This window comes from Spermophilus citellus (assembly GCF_964194105.1).
Source record: "Spermophilus citellus genome assembly, chromosome: 7".
Lineage (NCBI taxonomy): Eukaryota > Metazoa > Chordata > Mammalia > Rodentia > Sciuridae > Spermophilus > Spermophilus citellus.
The window spans coordinates 121,029,503-121,047,699 of record NC_138188.1 but is presented as its reverse complement, the minus strand read 5'-3'; the positions used below and the strand labels follow the sequence as shown (position 1 = coordinate 121,047,699).

Here is an 18,197-nt window from a genome sequence, read left to right as displayed (position 1 = left end):
TGTTCAGTTCTGGGAATCACATTTTAAGAGGGACGTTGGCAAACTGTTGTTGTTCCAGAGAAAGTTGCAAGAGTAGCTTAGGGTTTGAGAGTTATAACATATAAGAAATGATTTAAGGATATGGAGGATGTTTAGTCTGGAGGAAGAAAAGTAAAAAGACTTAGCTAGGACAAGGTAGCTCTTTCTAAATATCTGAAGGCTGTTCTGCACAATAGAAGTTTCTTCTCTGTTGCAAATGGCCAAGCCAGGACCTAATGGTGGAAATTTCTGGGAGGTAGGTTTGGGTGCAATAGGAGCCTATCTAAAGCTCAGAGAGCTGCTCCTAAGTGAACTTCCTGAGAAGGTAGCAAGTCACCCATGGTGGAAGTCTTTAAGCACAGGGGCTATGTATGGGACAAGGGGCTGTTTACAGGAGTTCTGTTTTGGGTAAGAAGTTGGATCAAGTGATCCTTCCAATTCGAAGACCTCAATGTTCTTCTGATCTCTCTGATCTTTCTTTCTGATCTGCTTCCCTCTCCTTTTCTGATGCCTTTGTTGACTTTCTGCTCCCTCTGTGAATTACTTTGGGGTTTTAGATTCAGAAATATTTCCGTAATAATTGATAGTCTGGTTAATGAAAAGTAGGAGGGAGGAACATTAAAAACAAAGGCAGTTTTGTTACTCCAAAGGGTGCACGGTAACCTGTTCAGTGGGGGATGGAGCAGGAACATGATCATATGAGTTGGAGACTCCTGTAAATACTACAGCGAATGAATAGGCATCATTTATTCTTAGCTATAGTTCAAAATGCAAACACAACCACTAAAGGCTTTTGCTTTTGAATGGACTGACATTTTCCTTGTTTACATAATTCTTTTGTTAGCTACAGAGATTCAAGAAAAATCTCACTCTAAGAATTCTCTATCATGAACTACTTTTTACCGTCCTAAGTGTTTTGCTGATTTGGTGATAGCCTATTCTGAACAAGAGGTGTTTTCTTGATTTCTTGACACAAGAAAAACCATTTTCCAGAAAGAAATATTTTTCATGCATAGTTAGTGTTGCAGCAGGACGAGTGTGAAGCTCGCTGGATCTCTGCAGATGAGTGGGTAGCTGAGCTATTTCTAGTATTTTTTTCTGCCCCGTGTAGCAATTATGGATGTGTTTCACAGTGCCCCACCTTGGACTTCCCAACCATCATTTCAGAAACCTCCACCTAGTCAAAATAAAACTTGGCAGATCCAGGTGGAAGGAGGGGGAAATGGGCAGAAAAGAGTAACAACATCTTGGTCAGCTTCCCTGAGGTCAGAGTCTTTGCCCAGCTCTAAAAAGGACAGCAAGGACATGGAGGAGTCTGAGGATTCAGGGCATGAGTTCTGAGGCTTCTGGAGCCTTGTTGGTCAATTGTGGTAGAAAGAGCTTGGAGAGACAACAGTAATGGCTCTTTAGATCCAGGAGACTGGCCAACAGCACTGTAACCATGGTTATCCTCCAAGGCTGGCTACCCACAGCAGGTCTAGCCCCTGAGGCTGCCTTGCGGAGCCCACTTCTCCTTGTCCAGCCCTACCCAGGTGAGACTTTGAACCCTTGGCTCAGGACAACCACAGCCTGTAGACTAGTGGGTGGTTTTGCTCCTGGGTCTGAATTCTGGGGTGAAGTGAAGCCCCCAGCCTGCCTGGCTTCCCATTCTCTCTTTTCATTCCAGACCTGCTTCCTCACCATACCTCTTCTGCCTACAGGCACTTGTGGGTAGACTCTAGGTTCTGAGCTGCTCTAAAGCTGGGACTTATCTTGGTCCTCTGAGAATGGTCCTGCCCTCCAGCAGTGCATGGTGCAGTGGGTGCCAACTTCCATAGGCACAATGTCCATCTGAAGCCCCAGCTTATAAAATATCAGGTTTCAGAGTCCCACTCTTAGATGTCATGCCTCAGGAAGTCTGGGTGGGACGCAGGAATCTGGAGCCCAGGTATTTCTGATCTAAGCAGTCCATGGGCCACACTTGGAGAAACACTAGTTTTGAGGAAAGACCTTGAATTTGGGGGTATGAGAGAGAACTGGGTTACTTGTGTTACTTGCTGAGCAAGTTAATCATCGTTTTTGAACTTCTGTTTCACCATCTATAAAATGCTCACCACTTCACAAGGGAGTTTTCAGATGTCAATGTGATGATGTATATAAAGTGTTTAGCAGGGCTTATTAAATAGGGGTTTTGGCTTCCTTTCTCTCTCCTTCAACACCAAGAAAGTGGCAACAGAGAATTTCAATTCCTCTCAGCCATGGCAAATCAGAGGTACCTTCCTGGCAGTGTGCAACTGTGAAAAGGTTACAGAAGATTCCGGGCAGGATGCACATCCCCAGAGTTCTGTAGCAGATCAGCCAATCCTGTTTTCTCAAGAAATGACATGGAAAGAAACCATCAGGAGGTCAGGGGCCAATCATCTGCTGTCATCTTTATTTGCAGTAAACCACAGAGTCAGGACACACACACACACACACACACACACACACACACACACAGTGCATTACAGAACAAGTCCACAGCACTCTGTGCAGGCAGACAGGCAGGCTTGAGCAGGCAACCACTGTTAGGGAACAACATGTCCATGGTGGGGGAGGCAGTGGAGGTGGGAGAGCAGGGAGGGAAGGACCCTGGCACTGTGCTAATTAGTTTCTGCTGCAGTCTTGACTGGTAAAGTCTGCATTTATAGATTGCAGTTGAAGTGTGTTAGGATCTTTAGCTGTGCCCAGGGTCACCCCCAAACATGTGGGATTTGTGAGTTCCCTAATGGGAGCAATGCATTTTCTTGTGGGATTGAACTTTCTCCCAACTTGTTGGCAAGTAGAAAGGGCCAAAAGAAGTTTGGTACACAGAAGGGAAAACACTTACATTTCAGGATTTGGTGTGTGTGTGTGTGTGTGTGTGTGTGTGTGTGTGTGTGTAGGTGGAGGGCTTACTAAAGAGTTTCTTTGTGGTGTTTCATATTGGGCTTCCCAAATGAACTGGTTTCCAAATATATTCGATTGTCAAGAGGAAAAGAAAGTCGATTCTTGGCTGAGGGGCTAGGAGGAGCCCTTCTGTGTCAGCAGGGCTGGGGGAAGCCTTGGGTCTGGTGGGAAACCCAAGAGGACAAGGAACCTGCCTTCTCTCCTATGGCTGCAGCATTTATCCCAGGGGGAGGCAAAATCACTGATGCAGGATGGTCTTTAGAGCTCCCTCACTTAATAGGTGGTAGAAAGAGAGGTCCCAGAAGGCTAAAGGTCATGTTCAAGACCACAAGGCTGAGATAGGACTGTAGCCCACTCTCCATGTTGCTCTTGTTTTTCTAGGCAGGGCTTCATCCCTCATCGCCTCATGGCATGTGGATTCGCTCCTTTCCCCAATAACTTCCATGGAGCATTTGACCAACTTTTCCAAGATAGAAGGCTCTCACTTGTTTTCTGCAGAGAGAGAAAAGCACCCATCAGAACACCCCCTCATCAGGCTTCTCAGAATTGTGTTATTGGCCAACAAGAACTCTTTCCCTAAGATACCCACCAAGCCTTAAGGTCAATGGCACAGAGAAGCATAAAAGTTTACTTCTTCCCATTCTATGGAGGAGGACAGCTGTGCTGGAAGCTGGGTCAGCAACTTGCTGTGAAGCCTCTTCTCTGTAGCTGGGTCACCTGCTTCTTGCCATCTGGAGAAGAAAGAAACACAATGCTGTAGATTTTGAAGTCAGCCTTTTTATTGGGTAACTGACACACTAGGTCACACTGTCTCTCTCAAGACTGTAGACTACCTTGGCAGGTTGGCACTGATCAAAAAGGACAACATCTGGAGCATCAGGCTCTGTCCAGGCATACACTTCACTGGATTCCTACCCAGGGGCCTGGGGAAAAGGCTTTGGAGAGTAACTCTCTTTATTATGCAGGAACAAGGACCAAGTGAGCACTTGTCATTCAGCTACAATCAACAAAGAGCAGGCCTTGAGCTGTGCTGGCTACCAAATCCATGTGAAGGGTTGGATTGATATGTAAGTAAGGGCCTTTACAACCCTAGGGGGCTGATCCAGAACTCCCTGATCATTGGACTTTTCACCTTAATTGAGATGGTCTGTTAGAAACTGTGACTGCAGTAGGGCTCTACAAATGAGCTTGCATTTGTTTTGTTGATTTTACAGAAACCAAACTCACTGAGTCTATTGTTTTTATACTAATATCCTCATGGCATGAGATATTCAACTATGTCCTTAAACTTTCCAAATATGCTGTACCCCATAAAGCACCCTATGCCTGTGATGTGACTCAAGAGGTAGAGAAGGAGAATAGTACTGAACAGAGGGATTTCGGTTGGACACCAAGGACAGCTGTCTATGGGAGAAGCTGTGAGATACCAGGTACATCCTGAAGCTGGGATCTGGAGTGTGTCCTCTGATCTTTCCTGGGCCTTTTAAGCACAAGTATGCTGGAGGTAGCAAAGTGGGCAGATGTTTTTTTTTAAATCCCTTCTGATCTTCTGGATTTTTTTTTTTTTTTTTTTTTTTTTTTTTTTTTTTGGTATGAACACTCTACACAAACAAACAAAAATCATGGGGGCTACGAAGAGTGAAGAGAAACATCATGAAAATAAAAGGAAAAGTGGAAGAAATCATTTTTCAGGGTGGGTAAGGGTAGGAAAAGATAGAGAAGAGATGAGGCATGTTAAGAGATTAGGGCACAATGCCTGGCAAATAAACATTGCTTAAAAACAAATTATTTGTTGATGAATCAATAAGTGCATGCATGAATCATTCTATCCAGCCTCATTCTGCATGTGGGAAAAAGCACAATACAGTCTGAGTGGCCCAAGTCCCTATTGTTAATTGGTGTCATTGTAGAAACTAGAGTTGGTCCTACTCAAGAAGTTCAATGCTGAGCAGAGGGAGAAGGGTAGGTTTCCCCACCCACTGCTGTGGGTGGCAAGTGCCCTCGGAACACAGCTGTGAAATTGAGGAAGGAGAAGGGGTGAAGGTTGTGACCTTGTGTCCTCCTTGACAGAACGGCAGGGCTGCCGGGCCCAAGGTAACTGAGTGGGGCGTACAGCATTGAACAGGGCCTCAAGGTCTTCCTGCTTCCTTTCCTTTCTCCAGTGGCAGAAGAATCAAATCCTGACACAAAACTGCTCCTTCTCTTCTTGGAGGCCATGTGAAAATATCCCCTGAATTTGGAGGTTGGTTCATGGATTCCTTGCTTTCTCTCATTCTGCACCTCTCTGAGTTTCCTGAGTAGTTTCCAGAGGTTTCTTTCCTCCTTCAAGAAAATGTAGTTTGGGAATGGGTGGGAATTCTCACCAAATCAACTGGAGGCAGGATCCATTTCCTGCAGAGAACCTGCCTTTGAGATCATTTCTTCCTCTGTGGAAAGACTGAAATTCCCATCTATTTTGCTTTTCCCTTTGCCTTAGTCCTGCTGACAGACATCTTGGAAAGGACTCTGGAGCTGGAGTCCTCTGAGATGCTAAGGAGCCTTGGCCTTCAGGCTCCCCGTTTCCCCATCTTTTCTCTCATTGCTTCTCTGCAGTGACCCAAAAAGGAACGGCCATGTGATGGACAACAGCTGACTAAAGGTGGGGGCTTGACACATTCAAATGAATTTTGTGTTTTGAGTTCCCAATTTCCCCCTCAGGAAGTTGTGCCCAATGGAATCACTGGGAACTAGGAGGAAACACTGTGCTTTCTCCTTCCTGCTACAAAATGACTGATGAGCATGGGTGCAAATAGGCCTCTCTGTTCTAAACAGATAGAGAGAAAGAGAGAGAGAGAGAGAAAAAAAAAAAGAATCACACTGCCTAAGCAAGGCAAATGCAAGTGTGCGGAGACCCAGCCTGCCATCCGTCTCGGGAAGACCTGCCAAGAGCTCTTATATAAGCTCCAGTGAGCTCATGTGTTTTCACGCCCATCAGCAGATCCTGAGCTTCAGGGGCAGGGGTTAGATAGGAGGAGGGAGCTTAGAAGAGATGTGTTCTTATGAAGAGGGGGTGCTCTGGGAAGAAAACATGTTATCACACTCAGGATAATGAAAGCGATTTTCCTCTCTGTGCCAGTCAATGTAGACTTACATTCCTCATGGTGTCCATGTGAGGAAAGCAAAGAGTGCTGGATCTCATGAACCCCATGGTGTGGAGGCAGCAGTGGGAGAGGTGGGGGTGTTTAATGAGAAAAGGAATGCAGATGTGCACTTGGGGTATGGATGAGAAAGGTTTCCTCCTTATGTTTGAGGAATCAGATGGGCCTAGTGAGGTCCACCATTCACAGGCTGAGAGTCAGGCTTTGATTGAGTATCAGGCCTTGGTCTCCAGTTGATGGTGCTACCTAGGCTATGCTCAAATGGGAAACTTTTATTTCATTTATTGACTGAGGCAGGCTGAACATTTTGGAACCTGCTGTCACTGGTGTCACCTGCTTCCCTTTCATGGGCAGAATCACTAAGCCATTGGATCTCTGAGAACAAACTAACCAACCACCTTACCCACCATCTTGTCCAGAACACCTGCAGTCAGCTCACTCTGGTCCCTGGGGCAAGCATGGCTTATACTTTGTGTATTGAAAATCATCTCTGCATAAATGAGCCAAGACTTTTCAACCAGGCTTCCCAGACATTCTCTCGGGGGTTGACACACTTCTAGTTCAGCTGTGCTCCAGTGGAGGGGGAGAGAGATCTGTCTGTATATCTCAGTAGCCGACACCCTCCCCCAGTCTAGTTTCACAATCTTCACATAATGAGGTGATAAGTATCTGTGTTTTATATGAATAAATGAACCTGTAGATATGATGTTCTATTGTTCTAAGCTTTTCAAAATAAGATGGTGCCCAGTCACTCAGTACCTAATACTGTAAGCAATTTTTGTTTCAGAAATAAGAACGTGATTTTTTCAGGTGAATTTGTAACGCCTTTAAATGTTTCACATTTTTCTCTTGGCATGACGAATGCTCATAACATTATCTAATGATTTTTGAGAATTTAGTTAATATGCCATTTACTTTCCTCTTTCCAGCTCAACCAGGACTGTTTTGAATACAGCTAAGATCTTCCTTGGGTTCCACTCAAAACTTTCTCCTCATGAATGATTGGGTGATGCCTTGATCAATATCTATTTATTTCATTCCCAACTTGATTCGGTCAGTTGGGAAATAACTGAGCTCATATGCACAACACCTTGAATTCTCCTCTAGCAACACGGATGATACGCACAATCTTTTAAAGCTTAAGAAAGGATCTTCCCCGCCCATGAGGAATGGTGGAATAAATCTGACCAAACTTCCCTGTGTACAAATATGAAAACACCAAGGTGAATCACACCTTTATGTATATCCATAATGCACTAATTAAAAACATAAATAAATAGAAGAAAAATCACTAGAATAGAGGAAAGGAAGAGAGGAAGGGAGGAGGGAAGGAAAAGGCAAAGTATTGGGGACTGAAGTGGAACAAATTATATTCCATGGCTTGCATTAATTATGTGAAAATGAACTCTAATATTATTTATAACTAAAATGAACTCATAAAAATTACTTTAAAAAGGAAAGACTCTCTCATGGTGAGGCATGCTGGAATATTTTGGTGTGAGATGTCATGATACCTATCATTTACCTTCAAAATTTTCAGTCAGAAAAAAATAAAAGATGAAACAGGTATGGCAAATGTTAATAATTGTTAAATCTAAATGATGGGTACATACTCAAGGTTCTACTTTTTAGTATATTTGAACTTGTTCATAAAAAAGAAATTATTTCCAGATGTTCTAGTTCCAAGGCGTATGTTCAGCCTGTAGAGCCGTTAAGAGGCAGACAGGGAGTAGATGTGGGGGTGAAGGTTGATGAAGATTACCTTAATGCCTAGGAGCAGAAGGGTATGAAGGTAGTTCATCCCAAATAGCAGGTCAGTGACACCCTCTATTATTAACACCTCATGAACATTTGGTGCTCTGAGTTAAAAGATCTAGTGCTCAATCCTTTTACCTCAGGGATGTTGGGGAGAAAGGAAATATTCACCAGGAAAACTTTTCTTGAAGATCATGTCATATTTTGGCTACTGATTGGTGGTACCAGTTTTCTTTAAAAAATAAAAAAAGACCAAAAAAAAAAAAGTTGATTAATCACTTGGCAGGTACTATTGTGTAGCCCCTCAAACAGAAAAGGTAGACTTTCTGGAAATTTCTTCTGGATTGCCATTTATTTATTGTAGGATTTTAAAATTCCTTTTCTATTATCTAAGGTAAAAAGAAATTACCATTTTTATCATCCCTCCTTTTGTCATTCTTCCTAAGCCTCCATTTTTAAAAGAATTTCATTGTTTCGAAAGGAAAAAAATGTTCAATTTTTCGCATTGCTCCAGAGGCAGTCTTTTTTTAATCCCAAATCATGACTCACCCAACAGAATTTGTAAAAGGACACTTCAAATCTTCATTCCACCCTTAGATATCAGTTACTGAATTCTAATGTCTGTCTGAACTCTTTTCATTGCCCTTGATTTTTACTACATCTCCATGAATCTTTAATGCTGTGTGAATACTTGATCCAGATGAGTTCTTCACTGGGTATCCATTCTTGGCCATTTCTTCTCTGAGAAGTCTTAGGACACACTCCAGTTGGTGCCTGGGAGTGAGGACCTAAGAGGAAGGGAGGAGAGAAGGTGCACATGGGCCTTCTGATTCCCATAACTGCTTTCCTCCTGCTCCTGGGTGCCCCTGCACCCACTCACAAGAGTGCTATTTTTTCCTCTCCAGGTCCATGGAAGAGAGAAGAGAGGGACTTGGGTGTCAAGTTTGAGAGAAAGTAAGCCACACACAGGGTTATGGTTTTCGGGTCGTAAACCTGTCACGGTGCTTGAAGCTCAGGGGAATCATTAATGGTACCGCAGGCACGAACACAGGCTTTGAAGACAGATACTGACAGATCTGAGTCCTGGATCTGCTACTATGAGATGTGCCCTGTTTCTCTCTGTGTCCTCCCTTGTCAAATAGGGAGCCATATAGCACCAATCAACTTCACAAGGTTCTTGTGAAGTTCCACAATGGTTATAAAAGGAATGGACTTTAACTAGATACTAAATGATAGCTGTTATTTAATAACAATTTCATGAATACCTGGATGTTTCTGTTTTGCCATCAGCTCAACTGTAAGATCTTTCTTTTGGATTTCTCAGTACTTCCCCCCCCCCCACCCCGCAATTTTGGACACAGTGCTCATGTTCACCTACCTCCCTTGTCCAAATCAGTCTTCTAAACCATCCAGTTCTCTCTCTTTTCATCTCATGAATCTGTACCTTATTATGCTGATCTCTTACTGTGTTGCTACTCCACTTCTGTACTGCCCTTTTTCTCTTTGTCAGTTCTGACTTGATCTGTAAGAAGTGGAAGGCAAATATTTCTGCCTTTCTGTATAAGCTGAATTTCGTATTTTCTGAATCATGAAGCTGCCCTCCATGTGACCTAGAAAGTCCTTTGATGATCCATATTTAGCTGTATCCATCATTCAACAGATGTCTGGGTAAAGGCCCCCGTGAGCTCCCTCTACATCCTGTGGTTTCAAGTTCCTGAGTTGTTAGTTAAAAGCTTTCATCCCCCTGCCCCTCCACCCATTCAGGGTGGAAGGACAGATACCTGCTTTAGCTATTCATTCATTTGGTCCTTTAGCAAATATTTACTTGCTACCTACTACATGCTTGATTCTGGGCTAGATGTTATCCTCTTTTGCTTCCAAATTGCATTTTTCTAATTTGACCCATTTGTAATAGTCCTTCATAGTTTCTGTTTATTCTTCTAGAATCTCCAATTAACATTCAATGAAACAGTCTTTTCTATCTGCAGTGTTTCCTGACCCCTGGGAGACTTGGCGGCTTAATGGTAAACTCTAATGCCTTGCTATAAAGCACCTGCTGTTACATCTGCAGACTTCAGGACAATCTAGGTGCCTCATGGTTCTAAGGCAGTTTAATTATCAGATGAGGCTGCAGGACTCTGCTTGGCATCCTGCACCATGGTGCAAGACAAAATGGTGGCAAGGGTGGAATGCCCAGCAAGCTAAGTAGGTAATTCCCAATACCTCTTAAGTTTTCTGTGTCCCTGGTTCCCCACAGAGATACCCATGTGGAATGATGCTGCTCTGCTTTTTGAGCTCTCTGGATCTTCCATTAGATAGCATCTCTTGGCATCTGAAAGGCAGCCTCCCATTCTGTTCTCCTGTGGAACACAGATGGCCCAGCCCACGCCTATCACTAATGAGGATCACATGCAAAGCCTCCTTGCTGGAGGCTCCCTTCAACAACCCAAAGCTCCTTCCCCAAGTTGGCTGGTCACTATTGACCATGGTATTTAAGCCAGAGAAGACTGTTGGCTGTTCTCCCACTCACAGAGCTCAACAACAACAACAAAATGTATTAGGTAGGTGCTGGGAAATAGGTCCCACTCTGGCAGAACGTGAAGACATTGAAGATTAAGGGATAGCTGCCAACTGGATAGCAAGGGTGAGGTTTGGGGATCCAGCTGTCCATGGAGGCTGTTGAGTTTAAATATGAATAAGCACTGGAAGTTCTTCAGTAGGATGATGATTAGATGACTCCACAGAGGTGGAATAGATAGGATATGGATTGTCTACGCAATGTAACTTCACCTAGGATGTTGGTAGGGTGGAAAAAATTAAATAAGAATGTTAATGACACCAAAATATAGTAGGAAAAGAATAGATTTTGATGCCAGAAAGATGTGTCAAGTCCTGATCGTACTGCTTGCTCTCTGTTGGACAAGATATTTCCCCTTCCTATGCATTAATTCCTTTATCTATGAAATAAGTACAGTAGGCTGTTCTGAGTATTAAAAGGGATAGTACATGAAAAGACCTTGACATAGTAACTGGCACCTAGAAAGCAATGAATGGGAATTCCCTTTCTGTTTTTTTTTTTTTTTAATGGGAGGGGGGTGCTGGGGACTGAACCCAGGGCCTTGTGCATAAAAGGCAAGCACTCTACCAACTGAGCCCAGGAATTCCCTTTCTTATCTCCCTTTCCGGTTTTCTCTCTACAACAAAATGTCCAAATACATTCTCCAATATGGCAGAACATGAAGTTGAACTAAACACAATGGCTCCATGTGAACGTCTGTGTGATTGTGCAATCCAAGTTTTACTTAAAATTTGGTTACTACTTGAGGTGTGGGAGAATTTCTCTTTCCTTGCCATTGCAAGTCTGATCTAGGTCTTATATTTGTGAGGGGGGAAAAGACTTTCAAACTGCTCATATGGATATCCAATTAGGAATGTAAAATCTTTTTTTTTTGTCTTAATACTATAATCCATTCCTCAACTATTAGAGCTATCAAGGAGAGGTCACAGCTATCACCAGCTGCCCTTGAGGGTACCAGAGTCTGGTCAGTCCTGCCATATATAAGCCTGGTCTAACTGGTCAGTGCCCACTGATTTAGAAATCTCTCTTAATTTTTTTTTTATTATTTCAGTCAGGTGATACCAAGAAATGCTATTTAAAAGGAATTAATAGACTTAACACTGACCTAACCTACAGAAACAGTTTCAACAGCTTTTGGGAGAAGATTAGGACAATTACTGCTTGCTCCCCACTCAATCAGGTCAAAGCTTTTCCTGTAAGAGCATGTGGCTGCTCATTCCCACTTAAAGGCAGACCTTTCACCTCAGCCAGCCCCAAGAGCAGTCATTCAATGGAACAAAATTTCACCTTCTATACCTGGATTCTTTAGATGTGGTTCTGTTCTCTGGAGCTATACAGATGTCACAGTTGTCATGTTTCCCCTTTAATGCACCCCTCCCCCCCACCTTCTGCCCTTCTCTGCAGTCTTTTCCCCATTTAAGGAACAAAATATCCAGATTCATCATTCTTGCTTGAAGATGTGTAGAGAGGAACAATAAAAATATAGACAATCACATAGAAAAAAACAAGGAAGAGAGGCTGGAGTGGTGGCTCAGTGGTAGAGTGCTCGCCTAGCATGCATGAGGCACTGGGTTCTATCCTTGGCACCACATAAAAACAAACTAATGTATCCACCTAAAACTAAAGATACATAAATAAATAAATATTTTTAAAAAACCAACAAACAAGGAAGAGGGCTTAGCTGGATGCAGTGACACTTGCCTGTACTCCCAGTGTGGGAGACCAAGCCTGGAAATGTAGTGAAAAACATCTCAAACAAGCAAACAAGCAAGCAAACGCAAAATACCCAGTGTCTTTGATGGAGACTTCTTGTCCTGGAAAAGTACTTGCATGTGCCCATTTCCACTGAGAACTAACAATACTACTACCGCTACCAGTGAAAAATGGTGGTGTTTTCCACTCTACAGATGTTGAGAGTAAAAGAATGTCCTGGTCTTTCCTGTAAATTCTCAACATATCTCTCTGTATCTTCTGGAAGGGATCTAGTATTGACCATAGACCTTTTTCTTCATGGAACGCTTTATGGATACTAGTGTTTTGAGATGCATTCTAGTAAATTATGGTTTCAGATATACTGTAAGGACTGAGACTAGATGTTTGACATGACTTCAATCTTAGGCTAGACTGATTGATTACTGTTGGATACTGAAATTGGTGGCTCATATGGATCTTTCCTTCCTTGTAGAGTTGGTAGGCTCTTCTTCCTTCCCCTTAAGGTTAGCATCAGGCACCCACCTGCCTGGGAGTGTTGAGGTATAGGTCTGTGACATAGGGAATCTGGGAATCTAGATACTTCCCCTCCCCAGGATTCTATTTTTGTGGATCCCAATTGTGGCAGTGTTGTACGGAAGGCACAGCCTCGTTGGGACAGGAGGTAACTGAGAATTTTGGCCAAGAAGAGAGGGGGCTAGAGATGGGAAAAGTTGATGCAAGTATTTTTGGCAGGAGTTGGAACCAAAGCAGCAGGAGAGTGTAAGTTTTAAGCCTCTCTGGCAAAGTAACTTCCTAATCTGTCACTGAGTATGTGTAAAAAAGTGATTAGTGGGGCTCTATATTTATCATGATTACTCACAAATATGTAATTTACATAATATATACAGCACATTAAGTACTATGTCACCTTATATAATGTGCATATGTATAATGTATATGCATGTTATGTAACGCCAGTCTGGAGGCTCTTCCCGGTTCTGCCAAGTATTTCCTAATTTATTTGGCAATTTTAACGTATCTTTTCCATCTGTGGAAAGAACTCTCTTAAGAGGAACTGGTCTCTGACCTGAATATAATCATCCTGCTAAGTCTATCTCCACTTTCAATTCACTGGGGAAACCCCACAAAGACCAAGGCATAATGAGACGCAGCTCCCAGCCCACTGGTCCAGGGATAACACAAAGTACTGACGATTTCCTGTTTCACTGTTTTTATTGCTAGTGGGGTGGAAGCATGAAGGCAGGTGAGAACATGTCTGTAGCATGGTAAGAATCAGAATAAGACAAGAAATAAGAGACTGGGCTCTTCCCTGACTACCTGTATGGCTTTGGAAGTCACTAAACCTCATCAAGCCTCCTTCTCCTCATTAGGATTGAGATAATAATACCTTCTCTGCTAACCTCGGAATTTTCTGTGGGGGTCGATACAATGAGGCACTACTCCACAATAAGAAACCAGTCATGTTGTTTAAAAGATGATTTGCAAAGCAAGATTTAACAGCAACACAAGACTTGCTAAGGCTAACACATCAGAAGCGCAATTCCACTCAAGTTCTTTATACTCTGTGCCTCTAAGGAGGATTGGGGTACATCTCTCAAGCAACATTAAAGTCCTATGCACTAGGGTAAAGCAGGTAGGAGCCAATTCTGCATGTTCCCTTTGTGACTTGTGAGACTCTGAGAATCAATTTCACCTGTTGCTGGTGCCATGTCTCAACAGCCTCAATCTTGGGGAATGAGGGCTGAAACATACACAAATACTTCTGTAAATGTCTCAGAATCAGTGACCCTAAACCTGAACCTGCCTCACTTTCAGAATCAAGTTGCTTCCAAGATAGTACCTGTAGTCATTCTGGAGCTTGTTGGTCACACCACATAGGATTCCATCAGTAAGGATATTCTTCAGGTGACCTGCTCTTCCCCTTGCTCAGCATTTCTGCACTGTTATTTGCGCAGGATGGTCTCATATCTCAGTCCAAGATGGTCCTAGAAGATTACTTCCTTCAGAGGTGGGCTCCATTTGTGCACACAATTTTAACATTGTCTTCCTTGTCCAAAGCTCCTGGCCCAATGCAAGGAGATTAAAAGCAGCTCATTGGAATGATGTCAAGTAGCTCATGTTTTCTCTTGAGAAATCTGAGAGAATGGAAGTCCCAGTGAGCTAATGGGTAGAGGAACTGTTGTTTTCCACCGATGAAGTGCTGCATAGTTGCCCTTAGGAAGGGGAGGTAATGCCGGAGCCAGGTGAATGAAGCCAACTGAGCTCTGCTGACACCCCTCTGTCCTGGCTGGCAGCACCTTGCAGAAGGTGCCTCAGTCCTGCTTGTGACTTTTCACTGTGTTTCCAAATGAAGGGATTCTGGTGACCATGATGAGGAGATATGTGGAGGGTTCAATGTGATGATCTGTCTCATGTCTTCAACTTCAGACCAACTTCTCTCTAGGTTAGGTCAGAGAGAACTTTTGGAAGCACACCAAGGCCCCGATCTCTCACCTGGGGTTGTCCCGTCCACACATATGCTGCATGCTCATTTTCCCCTGGCACCCTGGATCCAAGTGGAATCACTTCTCAGAGACCAGAAATGACCCTATTCCTAGCTGTGTGGGTTCTTTCCTCTAGTAATTGTCTTCTTAGTGGCACCTACTCTCAAAACACATTAGCCAAGAGACCATGGAGCTGTCTCTTCACTTTTCTCTATTTCCTTATCTCACAAATGGGAGAGTAAACCTGCCCAGCATATCTTTCATGGCGGTTTTGATGATCCAGAATAGGACTCTTCACAATAAGGACATCCTTCCATTTCCCTTAAACATTATGATCAGCACGAGGAAAGGTGTTGACAATGAAATGGTGGAAGGTTCCTTTCCCGCTTTCTATTCCCATATTACCTGTGTTTATTTCCAATCAGAAAAAGTCCAGCCGTAAATAAATATTTATATGTTATATATAAATATATATGCTACATATATACACACATAAGACCATGAGAAGGTCCTTCAGGTCAGAATCTGAGGGTGGGAAGTGCGGAGAGGTGATGGGAACTGCCTGATGGACTGTCTTCCTGTCCCCAGCACAGTCCTGTCCTCTCATCTTCTCTGCCTTCGGGAAATAGTCCGCCACCAGGGCTCGGAACTCAACAGGAAACACGCTTTGGCTCAGGAAGAAAAGAAACTGGGGGTGTTCTTTTTTTTCTTTCCCCTTTTACACAAGATTATGACACCAGTTTAAAAAATAAATCCCAGTTTCTCCACTTTCCCTCCCAGGTGTTCACAGAACTAAGAAAATAAATACCACATCTAAGGCGCGCTGCACAGGCAGCTCAGGGGGCTCTTGGAGCCGTCTCTAAACAAACACCCAGCCACCAGGAGAAGGCTTGGGGAAATGAACAAGTGCCCACCGATGGGGTAGAGAACCCAGGAATGGAAACACAGCTTTCCACAGCCTTTCTGCCTTCTCAGCAAGTCTGGGGAGAAGCTGTCGCTCAAAGGACAACCAAGAGACCATCGAGCGCCTGCTGAGCCCTGCCAAGGATTATGCCCAGAGAGCTCCAGGCTGATGTGTCTCTGTACAGAAGGACCTTTGTGCAAGTTCTCTGGAACGGAGCTCTTTCCCTCCACCACATCCGATCTCGTCTCACCAGGAAACCTGCAGCCTGCTCCTCACGAGCAGCGAGCAACTGTGAGGAAACTTGTAGAGCTGGTGAAAAGAAAGAGATTTCTCCTTCAGTCTCAGAAAGTTCTCCCCCATTCCCCAAGGCCTGTGGGAATTTGGAGGTCGCTGCATGAGCCAACCCACCCTGGTGGGCCTAAGTCTTTTCAAAATGTTCTGGGCACTGGCTCTGTTAGGGATGTATCCATTTTTTGAAATAAACTGTATGGAAGGTGAAATTTTCTTCCAGAAGGGTGGTTTTGCTTCCACTAATTAGAGAAGTGTGTGTGTGTGTGTGTGTGTGTGTGTGCATGTTTGTGTAAGTGTGTGTGTATGTGCGTGTAGTTACAGTCTCTTGTTTTCTCTCTTGGGTTAGCTGGCGTTTGGCACACTGTTTAGTCTTTTGAACGGCTCTTCCTCCTCAGTGAAAAGAAGCTGCTCTTCTGGGGAGGTCCCATCATCATGGGTGCTTGGTTCTTGTGAGTAATTTTAATCTAAAAGCAAAGAGGCAGAAAAGAATTAGTGGCAATGCAAATTCTATCAGCCTAAGGGAGAACGAGTTGCAGAGAGGAAAGGAGGCCAGCTTTGGACTGGAAGGAGCCCCATGCAGAAGGACAACTGTCCTTGAATGGCTTCAAAATTGGCAACTTGACCCTGACTGGGCCTGGAGCTTGGCACTGCTGGAAGTGAGGGGCGGAAACACTGGGGAGAGACAGGTGTGAGCTTCCCACGTGGTGATCAGCTCGCACCTGTCTTGTGTCCTTTCTATTCATAGACTGTCAGAATGTCACAGCCGGAGGAGACCTGAGGGACCTTCTCATTCAACCCCTCTGTTGGACATATAAGAAATGGGAGCCCAAGACTTCATGGGGTCTTAGATTAGCCTAAGTTCATGCATGGAGGAGCAGAACAGCCAAAGCCCAATTCTTCGAATTCCCAGCCTCCACTCCTGCCTGGGCAGTGGACAGACTCCGCCAGCTGACCTGGAGGCTTCCGTTTGACCTCTGACCAAGTCACACCATATGGACAAGTTCCCAAGTGAGTTCTTTAGGTGTTTTTCTCATAGCCTCTGGGGAAGACCCTACTCTTTTAAAAATATTTTTAAAAATTTTTAGGATTTATACTTTTTTTTCCTCCCCTGTAAACTGTAAGTTAATCAGAAGTAAAAGATTGATTCTCATTTGTGTCTTTCTTCTCACCTTATCCTCAGGGCATGGCTTCAAAATGTTTAATCCCTATTTGAATGTGGCCTTGTGACACTGCTACCTTATTTATCTACATTATTAGTCCATCAACAACATTTATCAAGTATGACACATGTTCAGAGTGAGCAGATGACATGGGGACAGGAAGCAACTTAGAATTCAAAGACCTGTGTTTGGGTCCCAGAAGTTCTACTTCTTTGCTGTAAAGCTTGAGACAAATCCTTTAACCATCAGAGCCAATGCTTGCTGAACTCTAAAATGAGGATAAACCATTTGTCCTATTTTTTTCCCACAAAGATCATAGGATATACTGTCAATGAAAGTCCATTGTAAACTTTAAAATGGAAAGCATGGTTAGTTAAATACATATTGTTGTGTATTGGTGAAGAAGGAGAAAAATGGACGTCAAAAGAAACGGAATCTATGAGCCCATGAATCTATGAACTCAATCTTGTGGGTTTTTTTTTTTACCACATTAGTGGAAATGACAGTGTGACCACAGAAACAGAATTCTTGAAGTCAGAGACAATCTGTCAATAAGCTTCAATTAATGTAGGATAAACCAAGCCATGTCAAAAAGAAGTTAGGGGAGGAATGAGAGGGAGTCTGATAGGAACAATTAGGGAGAAACTGTACTATTTGAAGGAAGGGAAGGAAATGAATTGGTGAAAAGAGAAAGAGAGGCACTGGGTAGAGAAACCACCTGTGAACAGGTTGAGTAGGGGCCAGAGCATGGGAAATGTGGTCAGAGATACAGTGGGGCAGGCAGTTGGGAGAGGATTTTAAAGGTGAGGTGGCAGGGTTGGGTTCACATGAGGTAATAAGAAAACATGAAAGACAGATGAATAAGAACATGATGAGAAAAGGGTTCAAGGGAAATTTTCAACAGCTGTTGTCAGAAAGAGCTCAAGTGGGAATGTCTGGCTAAGCCAGGTTTATGTTTATAAGTCCCCAGGCAGAGAAGGAAAGGATGGAACCAAAGGCATGGCGGACATTAGCACAGACTGGTGATGGAAATGGAAAGCGGTCCTCGAGGTTGGCTTCCCCAACCTGGAAACTTCAAAGGGGAGCGAGTCCTGTTCTGTGACAATCACCCGAGGAGCAAACCAAGAATCCATCCAGCACTATTTTCTGTTGTATGACTCATTGTGGGCTTTATGATTGTTCCAGAATTCATGCAAGTAAGGCATATAAGGGGAACTCGCACAATACTTATCGGTGGCATGCAATTTAGCA

General features: G+C 43.6%; 1 protein-coding gene and 1 long non-coding RNA gene across 2 annotated transcripts in view; both read right to left on the bottom strand.

Moving 5' to 3' along the window:
• Positions 1 to 2,451: 2,451 nt before the first annotated feature.
• LOC308653696 lies at positions 2,452 to 15,366 on the bottom strand. The gene is made up of 3 exons (XR_014023088.1): positions 13,949 to 15,366; positions 3,515 to 3,656; positions 2,452 to 3,417 (listed from the first exon to the last, which is right to left on the bottom strand). It is a non-coding gene; the product is annotated as an uncharacterized lncRNA (long non-coding RNA).
• A 241-nt stretch (positions 15,367 to 15,607) lies between these two features.
• Positions 15,608 to 18,197, bottom strand: part of DGKG (diacylglycerol kinase gamma) — a 188,457-nt gene continuing 185,867 nt past the window's right edge. The window contains exon 25 of the mRNA XM_081302353.1: positions 15,608 to 16,250. Within this exon, the coding sequence (XP_081158479.1) occupies positions 16,152 to 16,250 (99 nt within the window). The 3' untranslated portion in view covers positions 15,608 to 16,151. The remainder of the gene's footprint in view (positions 16,251 to 18,197) is intronic.